At 38.9% G+C, this 21,086-nt stretch overlaps 1 protein-coding gene across 5 annotated transcripts in view; it reads right to left on the bottom strand.

Annotated features, from left to right (window-relative positions):
• ZNF148 (zinc finger protein 148) overlaps positions 1 to 21,086 on the bottom strand; it is a 46,791-nt gene that overhangs the window by 9,232 nt on the left and 16,473 nt on the right. For 3 of the 5 annotated variants that reach the window (XM_019480479.2, XM_014599498.3, XM_019480478.2), the window contains 6 exons: positions 17,759 to 17,839; positions 14,415 to 14,760; positions 12,931 to 13,056; positions 10,211 to 10,334; positions 9,482 to 9,565; positions 64 to 182 (listed from right to left, as the gene is read on the bottom strand). In XM_019480479.2, coding sequence (XP_019336024.2) covers positions 64 to 182; positions 9,482 to 9,565; positions 10,211 to 10,334; positions 12,931 to 13,056; positions 14,415 to 14,760; positions 17,759 to 17,832 — 873 coding nt within the window. In that variant the 5' untranslated portion in view covers positions 17,833 to 17,839. The remainder of the gene's footprint in view (positions 1 to 63; positions 183 to 9,481; positions 9,566 to 10,210; positions 10,335 to 12,930; positions 13,057 to 14,414; positions 14,761 to 17,758; positions 17,840 to 21,086) is intronic. The other 2 variants (XM_059727453.1, XM_019480480.2) reach the window with 1 other exon arrangement.

Raw genomic sequence — 21,086 nt, 5'->3', positions numbered from 1 at the left:
TGAACTGTATATTTGGCATTTCAGGTTTTAACACAATAAGCATAACTTAATTAACTCTCTTACCTGCAAACAATATTCACACTGGTATGGCTTCTCCCCACTGTGGGTTCTCTTGTGTCTTTCCATGTGATATTTCTGAATGAACCTCATACCACATTCATCACAGTGAAATGGCTTTTCACCTAACAAGTCACAACAATATAAATATAGATATATGAATATAGTTAAAATAAAATAGCTTGGCAAAGGGTCATTCCACATAACTGTCACAAATATTGGTAGTCTCTACTAGAAGTAACAGAGAGGAGGATTTAGTCTGCTTCTACTAAGAAAACAAAACTGTGGACCTTTCATATATGTTACCATTTGTCCTAGTACTCAGCAGCCCAATATATCAAAAATGTCATGAAGCAAAGCAAAAAGAACATATATACCCAGAAAGTGTAATAAAGAAAAGGAAATTTTGAAAAGGACAATTCCCATGCCTCTCAGCTCCCTAAGTGCAGCTATGTATTACAGAGGTATCAAAGTGTGAATGATCAAGGCAGAAGACAAAAACATCTTTCTAAGGCTCGTTATTGCTCTTAAACTCCTTCAGAACAATAAGAACACTGAATAGTTCTCCCACCCTCCTTACTGATTTGACTCTATTTAAAAAATAATACAAGATAGCTACATAGGTTTCAGTAGTTTAAGAAGTTTAAAATATGTGCTGTTCCCTATGTTTTTCTATCTTCCATTTTTCAATACATGTATTTAAAGCTAAAATAACGACCCCAAATACCACTGTAGCTTGAATTCTAACACAGTTCCAATTTCTGAGTAAGCATCTGACTTGTTCTTTTAATTAAAGCTTAAGTTTCTAAAAAAACCCTATCATTTTGACCAGGCACGGCCCACAAGTGGCATGGGCAGCCTCTGCGTGTGACCCATGACAGGTTAGGGAGAGGACAGGCATCACAGAAGCAAATTTGGCAAGAAGCAGAAAGCAAAGCAGCAAATCAGGCAAGGAGCACAGGGCTGGGAGTAGAATGCAGAGCTGAGAAAGGGGATCAGAGCAGCGCTTAGGGAAGGCAAGGAGCTTATTTGTGGTCTGCCTGCCAAAAAGGTTGGCCCAGCAAGCGTGAATTCTAGTAACTAGACATGGTGAATATAGCAGCCCTACTATTTTTCAGTAACTGTATCTCAGAAACTATATTTAAACTTTCTATAATTAAAGTATTTGTTCTTCAATGTCCCAAACTTATTTATCGTTTATATGAATGTTTGGCTAATAAAAAAAATACAAACCAATCTTTGGATTTAAAACCAGCTTTAAATAAAAAAAATTTGCTGACTGCATCTGCCAATATTTTTTTGGTCGTGGACAACATATGCCCAATTTTTACTGCACACAATACTGACTTTCTTTCTTTCTTCCTAATAATATGGACTAGATTGTTTTCTTCATATATCTGAGGCTATGTGATTCAATGGCATTTCCTCTCAGTATTACTAAATTATGCATCTGAATATCAGTAAATTAATGTCAGAATAGAAGAATTTAGCCACATCCCACTGTGTAAATGAAGGTGTCCTGGCTAAGCCCTCAAGATGCTTATGTTTTATACTACAGCCCCATTATTACTAAGTATTTACAAATGGAGGATGCAAAACAAGCAAACATTGCATAGCTTCTGTATTTGCCTTCTCCCAATATTTAAATGATGAGTAAATACTGCTACTATTTTAAATAGGATACCAAGCCTACTCTTAACTGTTTTCCTGCAGGACTATAACTAGACATGCTTACATCAGAATTTTAAAAATCTGGTTTACAGAAATCAGAAAGGCAGAGACCTTTTAGATCGTTTAGCAACCTTTTAGCAACTCGGTTACCAATTGCTCCTGGCAAGTCCATCAATACTTTTAATTTCAAGCCATTTCCTAATCTCTCCCTCTAGCCCTTGAATCTTTCTCTGGCTCTTGGACACTTGTACATGTGACGAAAATGGCCGATTTTTATGGTTTAACTGCGTCGCACTTTACACGCAGGGGTTTTTTTGTTGATTTAAATGAACAGGGGTGCACCGATAGAGTAGGGGTGGGGAGGGCAGGGCTTAGGCTGTGCTCAGGCCAGGAAGTGGCAGTGCTGGAATGGGGGCCTGCAGCCACCCCAAAATTCACAGTAGCCACCCCGTAGCCCCCCTTCCAGTGCCACCACCACCCACCCTGCCTCCGCCCACCCTGAGTGCAGATCTGGCCCAGTCCCCTTGCTGGAAAGAGGTTGGTGCACAGATGTGGGGGCACATGCCCCCCCCACCTCTCCTGGGGGTGTGCACAGCAGTGGGAGCCGCCCCCCTTAGCATCCCCCAGACAAGCCACCCATGGCTCTGTCCCGTACCCTGCCTCAGCCCCACTCCCTTCCTCACTGTGGGTGCCTCGATGTACTCCCATGCATGACCCTTCCCTCCCCACCCAAATGTACCAGCTCTCCAAGCTGCCAGGCTACATTACTGGCCACACGCATGCTGCAGCTGCACACATGCACAGGGCATTTATCAGAGACATTATCGGCCACATCAGCCAAAAAAAGCCAACTGCCAATAATGTCAATTCTCCTTTAATCAGTGCAGATACAATATGGACCTGGTGCACCTCTATAAATGAGTTTGTTACATTGCAAACTAAACCACATCCCATGTAGTTTAGTTTGCAATGTAGCTACTTGTAACATTGCAGCCTTTAATATGATGGTTCACATCCCCAGCTGCAGGAGAGGTGGGCTGAAGGCAGAAGCAGCGATTGGTTCAATCCTTTTTTTCCCCCCACAGAGCCTGCCTGCCTCTCTCGCAGCTGGGGGGCAAGATGATGGCAGGCCGGGTGGCCCCTGAGCTGTGGGGGGCCCCAGCCCTTCCCTCTGTTAGCGGTGCCAGCTGTGGCCGCACAGGCAGGATGCTATCAGGCTGGGGACTGCCCCAGCTTGGGCTTGGGCAACAGTTGGATCCAGATGGGTGCTATCTCTGAGCTAGGGCAGCCCCCGGCCTGCTAGCAGCCTGCCCAGGTGGCCCCAGGGGCAGCTGCTGCGAAGGGAAAAAACCAGGACCTGCCATAGCTCAGGACCCGCCATTAGCTCGCCCTCCGGCCGCAGGCAGGCTTCATGAGAAAAAAGGATCGGGCCCCTCACCACTTTTTTCTTTTTTTCCCCCGCCGGCAGAGCCTGCCCACGTGACTTGACAGTAGGCTGTGTGGCTCCTGAGCTTAAGGGGTCCCGGTCCTCCCCTCCACGGTGGCAGTGCCGCCCAGGTGGGCAGCTAACAGGCTGCACACTGCCTCAGCTTGGAGGCAGAACCCACTGGATTCAACTGTTCTCCAAGCCCGCCAGGGCTTCCAGCTTGCCGTACACCATCCTTGCTGCCTTCTCCAGCCACCAGCAAGCCCAACTGTTGCCACTTCCCCATGCTGCCCCTCATCTAGCTTGAAGTTCATACCACATCTATTATCAAGAATATTTTACCCTCAATATGCTTCCTGGATCAAATTCAAATAGCTCAACTACATTTTTGAAGACATAAAACTCTTGCCCATCGATGCACCATATTCCTCAACCACTCATGTGACACTTAATCATCTCTCCCTGCTGCTTCTTTTTCTGTTTTTTTCCATTTCCATTTCTTTTACATTTTCCCTACTCTTTGAACAATTTCCCTTCTCTTACCAGTCCAATGCCTTCTTTTCCCTTCTTTAAAACCCACTTCTAGGTTACGGCAAAGTTACCTTTGAGTCTCATATTCTGGGGTTATCCACACCCCAGCCCAAGCTGGAGGAGGACTGTGGATACTTCAATTTTTTTCCCCAACTCTGAACATCATGGATGCTATTCTGCCAATGCATAAAGACTAGACTACAGCGTGCTTCGTTCACACACCATCTTTTGCACAGAAGCATGCTCCAGAAGTGGAGCGTCGTAGAATCTTTACAATGCTCTATACTACCTTGATATTTGCTGGGGGACATTTGCTAAAAAGTGACTCCACCACTAATTTTTCTCCTATCAAAGCACAAAGGACTGGATCATGATGGACAGTTTAGGAGCTTTGGAAGCATCCCTGAAATAGACCTTCAAACCTATGTTATCTCTGCCCGAATTTTGACTGGAAAAAGAAGGAATTGGTTTGAAGAAACTGTCCCTGATTTAGGCTGCATCTAGGAAGATGGGATTATTTTGGCAGAGTTGCATGATGTTATTCTAGGCAAGATTAAGAAACACATTGTGAAATGGATGCCAGGGAGGGTATTGAATAGGGGACAGATCACTCTAGATAGATCTGGTTCAATGTTCTCTCTATAACACACACTTCTACTACTGTCTGCTCACCAGGGCTAAACTGGCCATTGGTCTGTCCCAGTATGGCATGTCCTACGTTCTTTTGTTTTGAGTCTCTGTAAGGATGAGTACGTTAGAAAAGACTCCAAAATATACAGGACTCACTTTCTATTCTTTAGATGCTCAGATGTGTAGGGCAAGTCATTTTACATAGCCTGAAGGTGGATGGTTTTGCCCTGCCAGACTTTACATATATGGTGCCATTAATGTGTTAATTGTGCCGTAAACTGTAACATGCCACATAGTCAGACATTCATGTGGGACACTTTCATGTCTGGTTTTCTGTTTTATCATGCCACAAATTGGCTAAACATACGGCATGTTACAGTTTACAGCACAATTAACATATTTATCACACCACATACGTAAAGTGGAACATCTTTGTGGCTAGTCTGCACTGCACCTTAAACTAAACACGTAGCACATGTCCCAGACCCAGGGTTGGCCTGTGTCCCATCTCAAGTGATCTAGCTGTTGGGATGGGACACAGAGCAGCCATAAGGTCTGACACAACTCCCCGTCCAATCCCCATCTGATCCGTGGTAATAGGCTGCCCTGGGGTTCTGTCCCTGGTTCATCTGACATAACAGGTGCTCAATTTTTGGGAAGAGGTATAAAATTGCTGAGATTCCAATTGCAACATTATTTTCACATCTGCTAAGGGTCTTCATAAACTTTATCCTGTTCTTAAAACAGGAAACATTAGATGAATGGATGATATCAACAAGACAGAACATGCTCAAGCTGGGAAACAGTAACAGAAAATAGCCTCAACTGGGTTAGTAAATGGGGAAAAAAAATGGATATGGAAGGAAAGGTGTAATTTCAACATATTAATACAGGTTATTGATCACAGTACTATGAGGGAACTCAGATTTTGGGCATACTTTTTGTCTATACTGAAAGTCTATTACATTTTAGAATTGCTATAATATTATTAATAAGTTCAGCTCCAAAATATAGAGTACATGAAGTTAAACAATGTAAACAAACTCCTGGGAACAGTCTACAAACTAAACAGACAAAATACTGCCAAGAGACAAGTCAGACAAGTAATATAAAAAGAAGACTGACTAAAGAATTATGTTGGCACACATCTCATTAGTCCCACAACTGTTTTATTCTTTTAAAGCATGATTTACATTTTTATGCTTAAAATGCAGATGGAACCAGACTAAAGAATTAGTAAATGAAGCATAAATGCAAGGGTGGGCAATGAGCAGAAAAATCTCCATCAGTGAAAAGAAAGCAGGTGAAAATTGAAGCAAGCAAGTGGTGTTGTGCTTCAGGAGCCCTCTAAACTCTGAACATCAAAATGGTAATCTATTGATAATTTCCCTTCCCCACCACAAACTGAATGCCAATTATAGTGTTACTGGCAACAAGCACAATAAAAAAAAATGACAATTAGCAAAAGGTTTCTATGGTCATTATCCTCCTTCCAGCTGTGGCAGTTTCTTGGTAACAAAATTCTGTATTAATGCAATGTCTGCTTTTAGGTGCAATCATTTATTAACTGCCCATACAGAATATGACTGCTGATTGATAGCTTCCTACATCCTTGAAATAGGATTCTATTTGAAGCAATAGTTCCAGGAACAGAAAGCTTACCTACTACAACTAGCTGGAGCACCTGTAAGTTTCCTGGTTTAATGAGCTTCTGTGTTGTACTGCTGTTGTCAGCTGCCTTAACACAGTAACTTAGAGAGCTGATCAAGATCTTAAAAAGTGCAAGAAACATCCTGTACCTCTTTAATTGTTTAAACACTATACCAAAGTTGGAACCACAATTTAGACAGAAATAAAAGGTCAGACCTGCTTTCATTTTTAAGAAATACTTTTGGGGACTGAAGAAAATCAAAAATCATCAAGAAAAAGAGAAAGCTATGAGAACTAAACAGAAACAATTCATACCCCTTACTAACTATGGAGACTACTATATTTTTTCATATATTCAATGCATCTTTTTCCCAAAAACCAACTGCTGGTCATTGGAGTGTGCCTTATCTGTGAGGAACATGTTAACAGCAGTTTCTGCTGCTCTGAGTGAAACCAAAATTAAAATCTGCAGCAATCCAAAACCACAGGGAACAGAACAATGATCAGGCTCAGCTCCCCAGCCGCTGCTATTCACCTGCTTACTGCAAAGATCTTTTTTTCTTTATTCCACCTTACAAAAAAAAGATGTGTATTATATTTTGGGGTACATTATATATGAGAAAATGTCAGATATGAGAAAGTTGAAGTCCAAGGAGAATATTTCTTAGAGTTTAAAAAAACCCAGAAAACCAAAGCAAAGGGTCACTGTTAATCTTCTGCCCACAAAGGACAATATTAAAATACAAGTTGTCTGAAGAATCCTGCTACGCTACTGTTGAACACTATTTAGCAAGACTAGATAACAATCATGCCAGGTACAGACATTGCACTTTTACCAGTGTAAGTGATCAGAAACCGGTCTAAACCTGTAACAGAATAGAAGTTCGGCATGCAGACTGGTTTGAAAGTGGCAGAACCTGGTCTAAGACAGGCCTGCATGCCCCTCCTGCCAAAGGGCGAACCTATGTTCTGTTCACTAGCAATCTAAACTACGCTGCTTACAGAAAACTACATAATTTAGATCAATTCTTCCTCAGGATTTTTTAAAGTCTGTACCTAGTAGCCATTAGGGTCAGCAGCAAAGAATACTATGGCCAAATGAAAGCAGATAAGGAATTTTAAATATGTAAAGTGAAATTAGCCATAATGAATTAGGCCAGGACACCAAAGCTGCTTTTTATTCACTAAGGCTGCTTGCAAACGTAAAAAACCCCCCATGCTTTACCACAAGCAGCAGCATGTTACTTTGACCCAGCTTTGCAGAGTCTGTATAGATTGGGCGATTCAGCAGGCCTTTTGGTGCTTTTATGTAAAGCTGAGTCAATCAGCTATTAAATAAAAGCACCAAAAAAGCCCCACTAAAGCACCCAATCTATACAGACGTTGGGCGAGCTGGGTCCAATGAACATGCTGCCTCTTCTGGGAATATGCTGGGCTCCATGTGGGAATGCACTGAATTTAAAGTAAAGGGCTGTTTTGGGGGGCTTTTTTAATGTCTTCAAGCAGCCTAAATGAGCATTAGAAGGTGTCAGATGAATAAAGAGGGGTGAGGGGATTGTTTGTTTTTTTACCTTGCCTAAAAAGCTATATAAACATTATAATTACAACTAACTGGACTTATTGGGATTGTAAGACAACATGTACTGATCACACACTCAATAACAATTCTATTAGAAAGAAACTTTATATACTTTGTCCTAAGCATTCATTTACCTATTCTCTAGGTAATGTCAGTTATTAATTAAGTTTAAAACCAAATCCTCATCACCGGTTTCCAGAGATAACTATCACAACACGCTAACCCTATAGGAGGGTGAGGAAAGGGAAGGAAGGAAATTTTCCAAAAAGTTAATAAGAAGGTTAATTTGTTAAACTGCATTTTCTTTCTTATATGTAAAGGATTAAAACACATGCAAAAATAGAGGGATGTGGGAAGGAAACAAAACAAAAAAAAATTGATTAAAAACCCAAACAGTAAGGCATTTAAAAAATATTAAATGCATTTATACAATGCTTGTACACAAGTGTTAATCAGGTACATTGCTCAAACTTCAAAGCATTAAAAAAAACCTGCAGGAAAAAATGATTCTGCAAAATGTCAAAACAGATTGGGCACATTTAAACCTTCTGCTTTTTTTTTCTTTAGGCCATTTTGGACAAAAGTAATGTCTACACAGTGTGAAGACAGCATGGTTCAACAATTCACAGCCAGAAATTAAATTAAGAAACTCCTCTGAACTGAGCAAGAGAAAAGTAGAGGTCTCTTCTATGACTGACTACTTATGTAAACTTAGTCTAGATTCATGGCAACTTAGCATGCAAAAATCTCATTAACAGCAGTATATTTGTGCATGTAACTCCCTATATCAGCAATTCATAACCAGGGTGCTGTGAGATCCTTTTAGCAGTGCCATAGGATGCCATACAATATTAGTACTGTTTGGTGTGCAAACACCTGCACAATTCATAAGGTAAACTCAGAGATTTCAAAGATGAAGCCAGTGACAAAAACATTCTGACCTACTGGGGTCTTTCCAAGTTCTTTGCAACAGAAGAACTACTCTACATTTCTTTCATCAAAAAATGAGTAAGGGCTAAGAGCTGGCATTTTCAAAGTGTGCCCTGAGTCTAAGAATGAGAAGCACTGCCATACACACTACTTTGGAAATTCATTTTGCAGAGGTTTTCTTCCTTTCTAAACTTTTTTATCACACACACACAATTACACATCAGCAGCTTTCATACCATGTAAATGCTACAGCCAAGAAATGCTATGCGCATTTACCAGCTCTGCTTTTATGTAAAAGAGGCTGAAAAATTGGCATCCAGTCCAAAAGGATTTTATTAAAAAATAAATATTTACAGAGGGATTGAAAGGCCATGCACCAAAATGCCAAAAACCCAATGAAGACAAACCTGTTAAAGAACATGGTTTTGCACATTGCAATAAGACAAAAAGTAAATATGGGGAAACAAACTTTCTTTTGCTTTAAATGTTGAGCCTTATTTGACTTATCATAGATATAGGTTTTGTTTGTTTGTTTAACTAAAGTTGAGAGAAAAGTAATGCTGATACTAAGATCTTGGGGGTTAGGCATTTTGGCCATTATAGTCCTGGCAATTAATTTTCCATTAATTCAAAAGAAACCATAAAACCTTTTAAACTACGATTTTGAAAACAAATTGATTTCTGAGACAAAAGACAAGACTGTTGAACAAACTGTGGCTTTTGTCAATGTGCAAATTTTAGTATTTGCTACTGTGGGACAATTTCCAGAAGAACAGTTCATCCCCACATTAGCTCTCTACAGTTTACACACACTTTGCAATCAAAGAAAAGTGTGATTCCAAAGCACAGACCTGTGTTTGATTCCAAGTATTTTGTACCACATATGCTAAATCAAAACAACTGCAACAGGATGAGCGTGCAGCTTAACATTATTGGAACCTCTGGCCAGATTTGAGAAACAAAACGTTTAAACAAGCCAGTAAGGATACTCAAGGCACTATACTCACCAGTATGAATCTTCTCATGTCTCTGTAGCAGGTACTTCTGTATGAAACGCATGTCGCATTGACTGCACTGAAATGGTTTTTCACCTTGAACAATATAATTCCACATCCATAAGTTAATAACTACAAACTGTTGTTTCTGATAACTACTACTGAGGAATAAAACTGCTATCTATAACAAAAAATGGCATCTGAGCAAATTCCAAAATATTTTAAATACCAAAAAATTTGATCCTTTCTAACTAAACAAAATTCATGAAATGAATCACATTAACATTGAGATGGAAGGGTGATCTGAATGGCAAATTTCTTGAAGAACAAGATCAATCATTATGCTGGCATACAACTGTATTTATAGTACTGAAAAACTACTTATACGGGTAAGTACCTTTTTCACTTCTCTGAACCAGAGAAATACTTCATCTGGCAAATAAGTAGCCATGGCACATTAATTATAAAGGGGTAAATCTCAGCACTTAGGCTATATGTCAACCCATTAATTCCTGATAAAGAAAGAAGAAACCTTGTAAATAGTAACCATCCTTGGTTTAATCAGCATATAATGTTTTTTTTCTGGTATTCTTTTGACACTTTGGTGCATGGAATCTCTAAGCTTAGATGCCAAGTTACCTACACTCTTCAAAATGAAATTCACATAGAACTGAAAACATTTTTCATGTGATGAAAAAGATCTTTAGGTAATAGAAAAGACAATCTGAAGTCAAGCAGTACCTGTATGAATGAAGACATGTCTCTGTAAATGGTAGTTGGTTCTAAAGGCAGCATTGCAATGCTCACAAACATGAGATTTTGGGGTTTTCAGACCAAGTGATCCATCCTCATTTATTGTAAGGATCTATTTTGAAAAAAGTAAAGTTTGTTCTCACACTAACCTCTAAAGATGTTTTAACAACTACAAGACAAAACACAAAATGAATTTGTAATGAAGAAAATTCAAATGATTTCATGTAAAAACATTCAATTTACATTGACAGGATTTTGGTTTTACATTTTCAATAGCAGCATATTCCAAACTTGTATATCATGACATGCCAAGACGTATTTCCACCTACTAAACACAAATGAAATTGATGGAAAACCAGTTCACAGCTTTTGTATTCAATGCTGAGTCACTTTAAATGTCAGTCTTTACTTTCTCCATCTGACAAGAAAATAAAGTACCAAACCATCCCTGGGCATGGAACCACAAAAAATCATATTTTACAGGATAAGCAAAATGTTGTACAATCTTGGTGGAAAGAGAATAAGTGTATGTTTGTCAAGATAAATAAAAGTTTATCCATGATAACCATGCAAGTTCTCTACTAGTGCACATCAAAGCTAAAAATAAGATTGAACTAATAAATAAGTTCTCTGTCCAGTTAAATATGTCAGTACAGAAGTGACTTATGAAGGTTTTGTTATTTTCCAGCATATTCCATTAGCCCTTTGATGCAATGTCGTGGTGCACCGTAGTGTGCATTCACTTCACAATTGTTTCCAGTATTCTGGAAAACAAAAGTGATTATGAAAACATTTTCTGAGTAAGTGTCACCTTGGCCCCTTTTACTTTCCTCATCCTATACAACCCTACCTTACTTAGTATGCAACTTAGTTCTCCCTGCCAAATTTAACTTTCCACTTAAAATGTCTTGCTGCCAGAGCAGTTATTTTTTATGTAAGTCGCAAGGGTCTTATACAACCGTGAAGTAACATACACTGAGGCTCATAAAATTCTGTTCTGCAACAACACATTGCTTCATTAAGGGACACTGGCAAACTTAAAAGTATATTTTTAAATAATCAAAGTTTATAATATGCATTATTATTAAAATGTGAAAATAATTATGCTGAAAGTGGGTGTACAATTTTACAATCCTTCATGTTTCCGGAGATCTTTTTAATTTACAACACTGATCCATTGTAGCTCTCCTTAAATGAAGGAAAACTCTTTTGCCAATGTTGTTTTCCTAATAGACTGACCAAAAATAATAGAGGAAAAACAAATAAAACCTGTAGTTTTTCAAGCATACAACTAATAAATAAAGAAAAATACTACTGAAACTTCATTATATAAGATGATCTCCACCCTTATCCCAGCTGTTGGTTGGGCAGCAAATCAAGCTCAGTATTCTGGGACCACAGACGTAACCAAAAGGAGGGCACCTATACTAATCTTCTGGCTGTTCCTGCCATCTTCATTCTTTCACGCTGTTAAAAAAACTGAAACGCAACCTGTTCAAGGATTTTCTCAATCATTTTTCAGTTTTGCATTGTTGCAAAAGAACAAAGCAGAAGGACTGAACTAGGAGAGGAAGGAAGCATGCATGTATACGTATCTAAAGAGGGACACTGACCACTTCCATTATACAATGTTCCTGCAGATGTGGTCTGCAATGGGCATTCAAAACCTTATCAAAAAGTAGGGTGCTACCATAAGGAACCCTAGGAGTCAGGAACTTGTTCCCAAATCCAAATCTAAAACAGTCAGTCCACCAACCCTCCAGGCATACTGCAAAATTACCTATTTAACAAGATTTTGTGGAAGATTTAAAGGACAGATTACCCTAGGAGATTGAAACGAGGTTATGGGATTTGGTAGTTATGGTGTTGATTTTGTTTTTACTTACTGGCTTGATTGTTTCTCAAATATCATTATTTTTATGCTGTTGTGTGGTCCTCTGTATGCAACTGTGTTATTACCTAACTATAGCTTTCTATGTATATTTTAAATATTTAAATCCAAAATAAAATAAATCAGGAGTTGGGCTTTAATCAACTGGACAGAATATTGCTATAGTAGCCCTCATTTGAAGGACTGATCTTGGTTTTTTCTGCAAACATACTCTTGATATAAAGAAATCCAAGTCTTTAAGCAAACTGATAAAATATGGGATACAACTCTGTCTATGAATGGATCTAGAAAACAACTTGTCAAAAGTTCTCATGAGAACTTTTTTAAAGTTGATTCTGATTTTAGGAGTGCTTCCTACCAGCTGATCATTTTACACTTTAAGTCATCTCTCTAGATTTTCCAAAATATTGTTTCGTATTTGTTTTTAAATTGTTCCCAATGCAGACACAAAAGTTCTCAGGGTCATAGGAAAAAGCAGGACTATATTTAGATGAATACAGTGTAATGATTTATAAGTTGTCTACAAAACTACTGACTCATAATTTAAAAAAAAGTATTTGGAAGGGAACTGCCTGGAGAGACAGATGTTAAAATATGTCAAAAGGTTGATGTTGCTAAAAGGAGTTCAAAGAAGCTCATTATGAATGCCTTCTCTCAGGTTTTGTTTTGGACTCTGGTAGGCTGCAGAGCTACATCTTTACTGAGCAAACAAACAACTTCTAACATAACCACTCCAAATTCTAATGAAATCACTCATAAAATCATAGCAAAACTCCAGGTTCTTTTTAATCTTGGTTTCGCCAAATCACTGTCTTACTTTTGCTGGTGAACGCTGTTTTCTTTTCTTCTTTTTCTGCAAATCTACTGGCTCTCTTATTTGTTTTTTGTCTCGCTTCTGTTGTTCAGATGCATCAGTAAAGGTAATTTCTTGCTTTACACTGATCTGTTAAGATATCAAGTGTCAGTTTCAGATACGGTTCTCACTACAGAAGAGATTTTTTTGTTTGTTTTTAGATGACAAGCCGACTAGGACTTTTTTTTTTTATCCTGAACGAATTGTGTCATGGTTCCATACTTTTAGATAGTTAATTTAAAGGAGTAATAGAAATATTAACTGAAGATAGGGTATAATTAATTTCAGAAGAAATTGCATCTTCTTGTACCTCATCATTCATCCCCCAAAATATAACCTTTCCTTTCTGACTGGTAGCGTTTCTGTGTCAAATAGTGTAGATCAAAAGCATTTTCATCAGTACAGAAAAAGTCTTCCATTTTTTCATACCTGTATTACTTTTGCTTGCTATATTAAATGTCAAGGTTTAACACAAACCTAAGCTACAGGATTCTTTAAAAACAAGAATAGGTCTAACGAACTTTTTCAAAGTTATACTTCTTGAAATAATGTTATCTCTACAAAAGACGTGCTTTATGTTTCTCTGATGTTCTCTAAATTTTTGAACAAACACTTATGATTTACAGTTAAAGGGGAAACTTCTCATGCACGCTATTTTAACAAAATTACAGTTAAATGTTATTCTTCACAATTCTGAATGGTTCTGCTTCTTAAAATCGCTGGCACTTCTACAAATGCTCAAACTACAAGTTAACAGCAATAATTTACTGAATTAGAGAGATGCATGTTTGCTAATGAAAGCCATTTTGCATTCTCTGTGTGGCAGATTATGCACACCTTCTATTAAATATGAAGGAAGACATATTTATGGGTGTCTACAAGAAGTGTCATGTTTGTATGACTTACTGTCTGGATGCCACCAGTGGCAGTCAGATGCTTAATGCACATAAGGGATTCTTTTAGAACATATACAGAAATGTTTCATAGAGTAATGCCAACAAAAAGAAAATTCAACTAGTGACCAACATGCAGATCTTTTCAGTAACGTTATTTCTTCTGGATTAAATTGCCTTTTAAACCTAATTATTTAAAAAGAATGTAGTGTTAAATGATCAATGCACATAACAGAATACGAACAGAAGATACCTATATAACTGGCAACTATGAGAGAAACTTACTTCTATGCAAATGCTGAACAAAAACTTGTAACATTCCTTTTAAACTACACTTAAGCACATTACACTCGTTTAAGTGGTGTCCAAGGTCTTTCGCACTCTGCACAGTGAGATGCATTTGACCCAGTCACAAGCTAATGACATTTTTATAAACAGAATGTACTTATAAATATTTTTGATAATAAAATGCAAAAAAGTCATGAATGTATTCCTAACAATACTGCCAAACCTCGTTTCCAAACCATGTCTGCAATACTTCATGAAAATGCTTACAGGGACATTCACTGCATACTGCAGCCCTTGAGGAAGTCTGTCTTGGGCCTCCATCTCATCATCATTTTTAACCGTCTCTTCATGGACCATAAGTTCATCATGTGAAATCATCTCCTGCTGTCGAAGTTCACTTTCTTGTAACACTTCATCTGTTGCAAGAATTTCTTGGTGTGCTATAGTCCGATCTTGAAGCACTGTCTCTTGCCGTTCCCCAGACACCGCAGACTGGTCAGATACTGCACCCATCCCTACCATAGCCCTGGATGACTGCATTTGGTCTATGCCACCACATTTAAGAAACAATCCTCCCAGTTTGTCTTCAATGTTCATGCTTAGGTGCAATAACCTAAAAAGAGAAATGTAATAAGTGAATATCTAACATTGGGACTGTTAAAAAAATGATCAAGTAAAGTTTTAAGTAAGTTTTATCAAAATTGAATAGATACCACATGTATTTCTATGACTGATACTCAGGCTTTCAAATTTTCATCCTTGTTTGGAAAAGGGATAAGATCTCTCTATCTCTCACAGATACATATGCACACTTTCAAATCAGAAAGTCATATTAGAGTTTCTTCTAAAGACTAATATAATTAAGCAAGACAGACAACTAAAAGAAACACAGATATACTGCCTATCCTTAAAGCAAATTATTGCTTGCATTGCCGCCGCCTCTTTTTTTCCAGACTGATCTTCCTTTTGACAGTGCCCTTTTTACCCTGTGTTCCCTTTTCCCTATCCCCTCATGCAAGATACTACCCTGACATGTTTGCCTCAGGTAGAGTACAGATACTAACACTGCTTTATCTTCAGAAAAGCAAGAAAGGGATAAATTTGTCTCTTTCTTGCTACATGGGAAAAGAGGAAAAGGAAGTGGTAAACTTGCTGATGGGGTGATTATTTCCATCCCACTAAGGCAAAGCAGTGTGAGTAAAAGAGTACAGATTCAAATTCTGCCTCCCCTAACAGTGCAGCAACATGGCCAGCAATGGAAGCAATTCAGCAGGCTGAGCATGTGGCTCAGCTCCACTTCAGTTCAAGCACTTTAATTAGGTAGTGGCTAGGCACTGTCCCTAAAGCAACAAATAGGCAATTAATAGCCCAAGAAGCCAAATCTCCTTGTCCAGAAGCATAGTAGCATTCTCCATCATGATGACTTACAACCAATTTAACATCCTGATATCTGAAGAGTAAAATTCTATCCAAACACTTAAAATCAAACAGAGCCACATAATGTTTAAACATCAGTTTTCAGTTTGAAAATATAAAACCTTCCCCTAAACTGTTTTATATCTGAATTGTTCTCACTATGCCAGCCTTATCTTCAATCCTAATGAAGATTTATTCCATTCGTAAACCCACTACATATCTGACACATATGCAGCTTTTCCTGAAACAGGGCACAGCAGTATGTGATGTTAGGAATGTGGTCAACTGGCAGAACCCAGGGGTGAAGATTACACAATACTTATTTGCATGATGTATAGTTCCAGGTCCTACTATTATATGTTTAGAAATACCAAGACTTAATCACTCAGAATATAAGAATAAAAATTTAGCCAACATTCATGTTTTCCAGAATTTACTTAGATAGGAAATCATAATCTATCTGTTCTTGTGCTACCACAATCTCTAACTTCTATAGTTGATTTCTGTGAAATACAGAATTGTCCAATAAACCTCTTCAAGTTTAAGTGTTCAACACCCAAAACAAAGAAGAAAACTCATGCGTTCCTAGACATTGTCTCAGGGGCCAGATAGGCATTAAACTTTTACCAGTATATGTGATCGGAAACTGTTCTATACGTGTAACAGAACAGAAGTTTGGCGCGCACAGACTGGTTTAAAAATGGTGGAACCCGGTCTAAGATTTGTCTCCTGCCCCTGCACCAAAGGCCAAACATGTGTTCTGTCGGTGACTGATCTAAACTAGACCACTTACAGAAAACTGCATAACTTAGATCGACTCCGTCTTGGGCATTTTGAAAAACTGTACCTAGCCAGGAAGCTTTCCGCTTCTGGTACCCAAAATAGTCTTACTACTAATATATTCACTCAGCTAAACCTGAATACACAGGACGGTGACATCAGCAAAAGCTTTAATTATCTGTTGTCACTTGCTGTGTAGAAGAAACTGTCATCTAAACTTCTGGATGCCAAGGAACAAACAGAAATTTAAATTAATAAGGAAGAAAAAAGGAACCAACAGCCCTTGAAAAAGTGGAAACTTGAGAACATAGGTACACATCTGAAACAAAGCAGTAAAGGCTGCTACTCCTTAAATTGCAACCTAACTTTAGAGGAAGTGAAGACTCAAGTTAGATACAACTACAGAAGAGAAATCCCAATGCATTTGAACTGAGTTAAGTCAGCATTCCACACAAATAAAATTCCAGAAATTTCAACAAAAATATTGAGTCGCCATCTTAGAAGCGCTCAATGCGTAAGAGTCCATAAATGAGGATCAGTGGTTCAGAGGCAGAACATCCTATCCATGCAAAAACCACACACTGAATATAAAATGTCCCCTGGGTTAAGGATGAAGGCAGAGCTCTCTGCAGATCAATTCATGTGAGAGAAGGCAGTTTTCCAATCTTGCTATTTTTTTTGTATCTGGAGCAAAGAAAATTTGCAAACTTTATCAAATGACCAAGTCTCAAACAGATCATTTTCTGGAAGGAAAAAAATCTAATTCAGTTGGAACAGAGGCTCTAAGCTACCAATCACCTAATCAGGGTCTCATCTTACTCTGACAGATATCTTTTATCACCCAAAAGATAGAATTCTGACATGAATATTTCTATTAATTAATTAAGCTTTCTATTAATATTTTTGCTTCTAGTGCAATTCTGAAACTTTACACCTGTCTAGTTGCTGATTTCTACATGTTCAGTGGATGGTGTACCACACGGGTCAGCAAACTTTTCAGGCTGCAGGGCCAAACTGACCCAGTTTGGGGCAGAGGTAGGCCGGTACACATGCACTAGGACCCAACTGCTGCTGCTCCCACTTTTCCCAGTGGCTGTACACAGAAAGCACCTGCTCCCACTGCCAATTTCCCAGTGGCAGCACATGGCGTGTCCGCAACCAGTACTTTGCACCACTGCAGCATGGGGCTTTGTGGAATATTCCTGTTTGGGATGAATCAACTCAGAACAGATTATCTCCCCCCAAAATTGTGATATAAGCAAGCCTGAAGTCTTGCTGCTTCATCTTCTTCAGGGCATCTATTTTCAAACAAGAGGACACCAGTTCTTCAGTGTTTAAAGATTAGGTTAACTCAAATGAGTTAAATTTCCTCTCTCTAAATTATACATTATAAAGAAAAAGAATGAGATTTTTACCCTATTTTTCCTGGCAGATGGGTCAAAGTTTGTTCTTCCACTGCTTCTGGTTTTCTTGTGAAGACTTGCAACATAGTAACCCTAAAAGGAAAAAATCAGAATTATCTCTGTCTACATGGGAACCTGGTCCCAAAGAAATGTGAAAAGGGGTCCCAAGACTTCCAAAAATAGCTCATTCCATTGCACATTCCTTGCTGAGGGATGAGGAAATGGGAGAAAAGTCTCCATGCGAGTTGAAGAAAGAAGAAAAGAGAGTTGAAATCATGGTCTGAGGTTGGGGCCAAAGCCCTTTAAAATGTGCCTGGCATAACATCAACTGTGCTGAGCCACAAGCAGGATACACCTTTCTAGGTCATCTTTTGCAGTGCATCTGTTATATGCTTGTGGAGGCCTGATAGCATAAGCTTACTGCAGTCTTCACAGGCACCAGATGAAGCGGCACTGAGGCTGGGAAGTGTAAACAGCTGAAGCACTACGCAGGAAGAACCAAGCATCAAGTCTGCTGGTTCAAGCCACTTCTGAATGCAACATTTCATGCTGCTCAGAATCAGGCCCAAATTGAGGAAACCCTGGATTTCAACCTATTTCTAGGCAGGGTGGAGAGCAGCAGAATGAAAATATAGTTGCAGAAAGACAGCAATAGATATTGTTGTTGTTCTCACCAACAGGGACAATCAGTTGGGGCAGATTGGGGCAGAGTTAAAAGGGATCTGAAGTTTCAACTAGTTGTTTCCTGCACAGATGCAGGATGCACAATTCCTGAATAGCCCAGACAGATGCTTAGCCAACCTCTTCCTGAAAACCTCTATGTCTAGGGAAAGAAAGTACCAGAGGGACAACTGATACTATGCGCAGTAGCTGCTTTGCAGATCATATAACTTGTACAACAGTATTTATTTCTAACATCACTGGTTATATTATTTCTCTAAATTGTGAAGGATAGGGATGCATGAATATGTGGGCTCTCAAATGTTCAGTGTTTTTCGAACCCTGATCTCAAATCATCTTAGGTGCCTGCACAACACATTGGTTATAAAAGTGGGCTATCAAACACCCACCATTTCATAGCAAAATAAAAAGAACTTGAAACATGCAGCATGGTATTGCAACTGAAACACAATCTAGGTTATATGAAATCATACTGGAACATATATGAAAGCACATAACCACACGTAACAATATGCTATGAATCCAAATGACAAGTATCGTAATTGCAAGCTCTTCTGCAAAACAAGCATAGCTGATCAAAAGAGGCCTCTTTTTACCCAAGAAGCATTATCAAAGCATTTTAACTGAAGTAATGGTTAAGAAGTCTTGATTAAAAAATGGCAGATCAAAGTTTCAAAAATTATTCATTTGGACAGACCTGCAGTAGGTCAACCAGTAGGTTAGAGCAACTTGCATTTGTGGAAATAAGATACTCTCAAACTAAGCCAATCTAAATAATACAAACAATATACTAGTGTACATTAGCATACTTCCTGGCATAAAGTACTGAGACTCTCTAAGCAGCAGCCCTCTTCCTGAGTTTTACAACTTCTCTTAAGCTATATGATAATCATGATATTTTCAACAATTTTGAAAATACACTTAGTAGTCTCTTGATATAGAAAAATAAACATTCAATTCAAACATGCATCAATAAAAAAAAATGCAGAGCTTAAATCCACCAAACTAAAAGAAATACAGAGTTACGGTGCTGATCTTGTTAGTTCCCAAAAAATCTGAGGTTAGACAAAACATTTCAATGCAGATCTCCAAAGAACAGACTGCACTTACACACATAGAATAGAAGACTGGAAAATAAATAAGCTCAGAACTGGTTCTTTACTCCAGACCTTCTCTCTTTTAAATGCTCAGCTGCTGCTTGTGGATCCATACCCAAAGAACCATCAAAAATTGCTACTCAGACAACCCTTCTACAGCACTTCAGCCCAGTTACTCTTAGGACACCTGACACCATTTTTTCAAAGATTCCTAGTGCAATAAGTGAGAGAGGTAAGTGACAATGAAAATAAGGAAGTAAAAACATCCCATGCCTTTGCCTATTTAGAACAAGGAAGACAAATATCATCAATGTCATCAGTGTGTAAATAAAAGAACATGTCCTAATAACCACAATGATAGAGGCTGTGAAGTGAAGCAGAACAGATGTCTCAGAAGAAAGAATCAAAATTTGCTTATAATCAAGGTAGGATATAAAACTGCTCATTTCCCAATGTGGGGTGGGAGTGCATGTGTCTTTTTTCTTATGCCTCTGTACAGATAGTGTGTGCACATTAGTTATGCAAATGTACAACCAAACATATTAACTGGGCACACTTTAGAAATCTTAATAAATGAACATGTGCAATATTGCTTTAGGAGCGCTTGGAAGGTTCTAATGACTGAAAAGTCTACTTAGACAAGATAAGAGAACAAGAGTGTCTAACAGGGATGGGCCAGATACAGCCTGCCAGACCATTCTATCTGGCCCGCAGGGCCCTAAAAAATTTAGAAAATTAATATTAATCTGCCCCTGGCTGCCTGTCATGCGGCCCTCAATGGCTTTCCAAAACTCAGTAAGCGGCCCTCCACCGGAAATAATTGCCCACCCCTGGTCTAAAAGAACTGATAACTGATAGATAAAAAGGAGGGGAAACACTATGCTCTCAAAAATTTTCTTTAGGTTTAACATTATTATTAATATTTATTTTAATATTAACAGTAGAAAGGGATTAACTATTTTAATTTTTTAAGTAATGTTCCTTTCTCTAAATATTTTTTTTGCTCAGAAGTATTTATTTTCAAGTTTTCTGTTAATTTAAAAGGAAAAACCAAAAATTTGGGGATTTTGTTATTACTCTTCCCGCTCGGTTTTTTGTGTTTTTTTTTAGGGGAGCATCAATAGAGATTTTGGGAGCCAATACCAATAGCCGATTTTTAAGGAGGCATATCGGCTGATACCGATTCAATTTCTGATACGCAGCCCAACGGCTTAAAGAGCTGCATGCAGCTGGTAAGCCTGTTGTGTTGGAAGGGGGGGGGGAAGGAAGGAGTGTGGGGGGCGCAGATCAGAGAGGGAGTGGGGCAGGGGCTGGGTGGGGTACAGGATGAAGCTACGGCTGGTCTGGGGGATGCAGGGAGGTGGGGCGGCTCCCGTCACTGCATGCACCCTGGGAGAGCGGCGAGGGGTGCCTCTCGGATTTGTATGGAGCAGGACAGGGTGCAGCTGCAGGCTCGTGCTGGCGTTGGGTTCTTCCCGACAGGGGCTAGGCTGGGGCTGCACTTAGGGCAGGCAGCGGCAGCACTGGGACAGGGCTGTGAATTCTGGGGTGGCTGCAGCCCT

The sequence above is a fragment of the Alligator mississippiensis genome, chromosome 4 (genome assembly GCF_030867095.1).
Source record: "Alligator mississippiensis isolate rAllMis1 chromosome 4, rAllMis1, whole genome shotgun sequence".
In the NCBI taxonomy this organism is placed as follows: domain Eukaryota; kingdom Metazoa; phylum Chordata; order Crocodylia; family Alligatoridae; genus Alligator; species Alligator mississippiensis.
The sequence above is the reverse complement of the archived record's forward strand: the minus strand, read 5'-3'. Positions and strand labels throughout refer to the sequence as shown.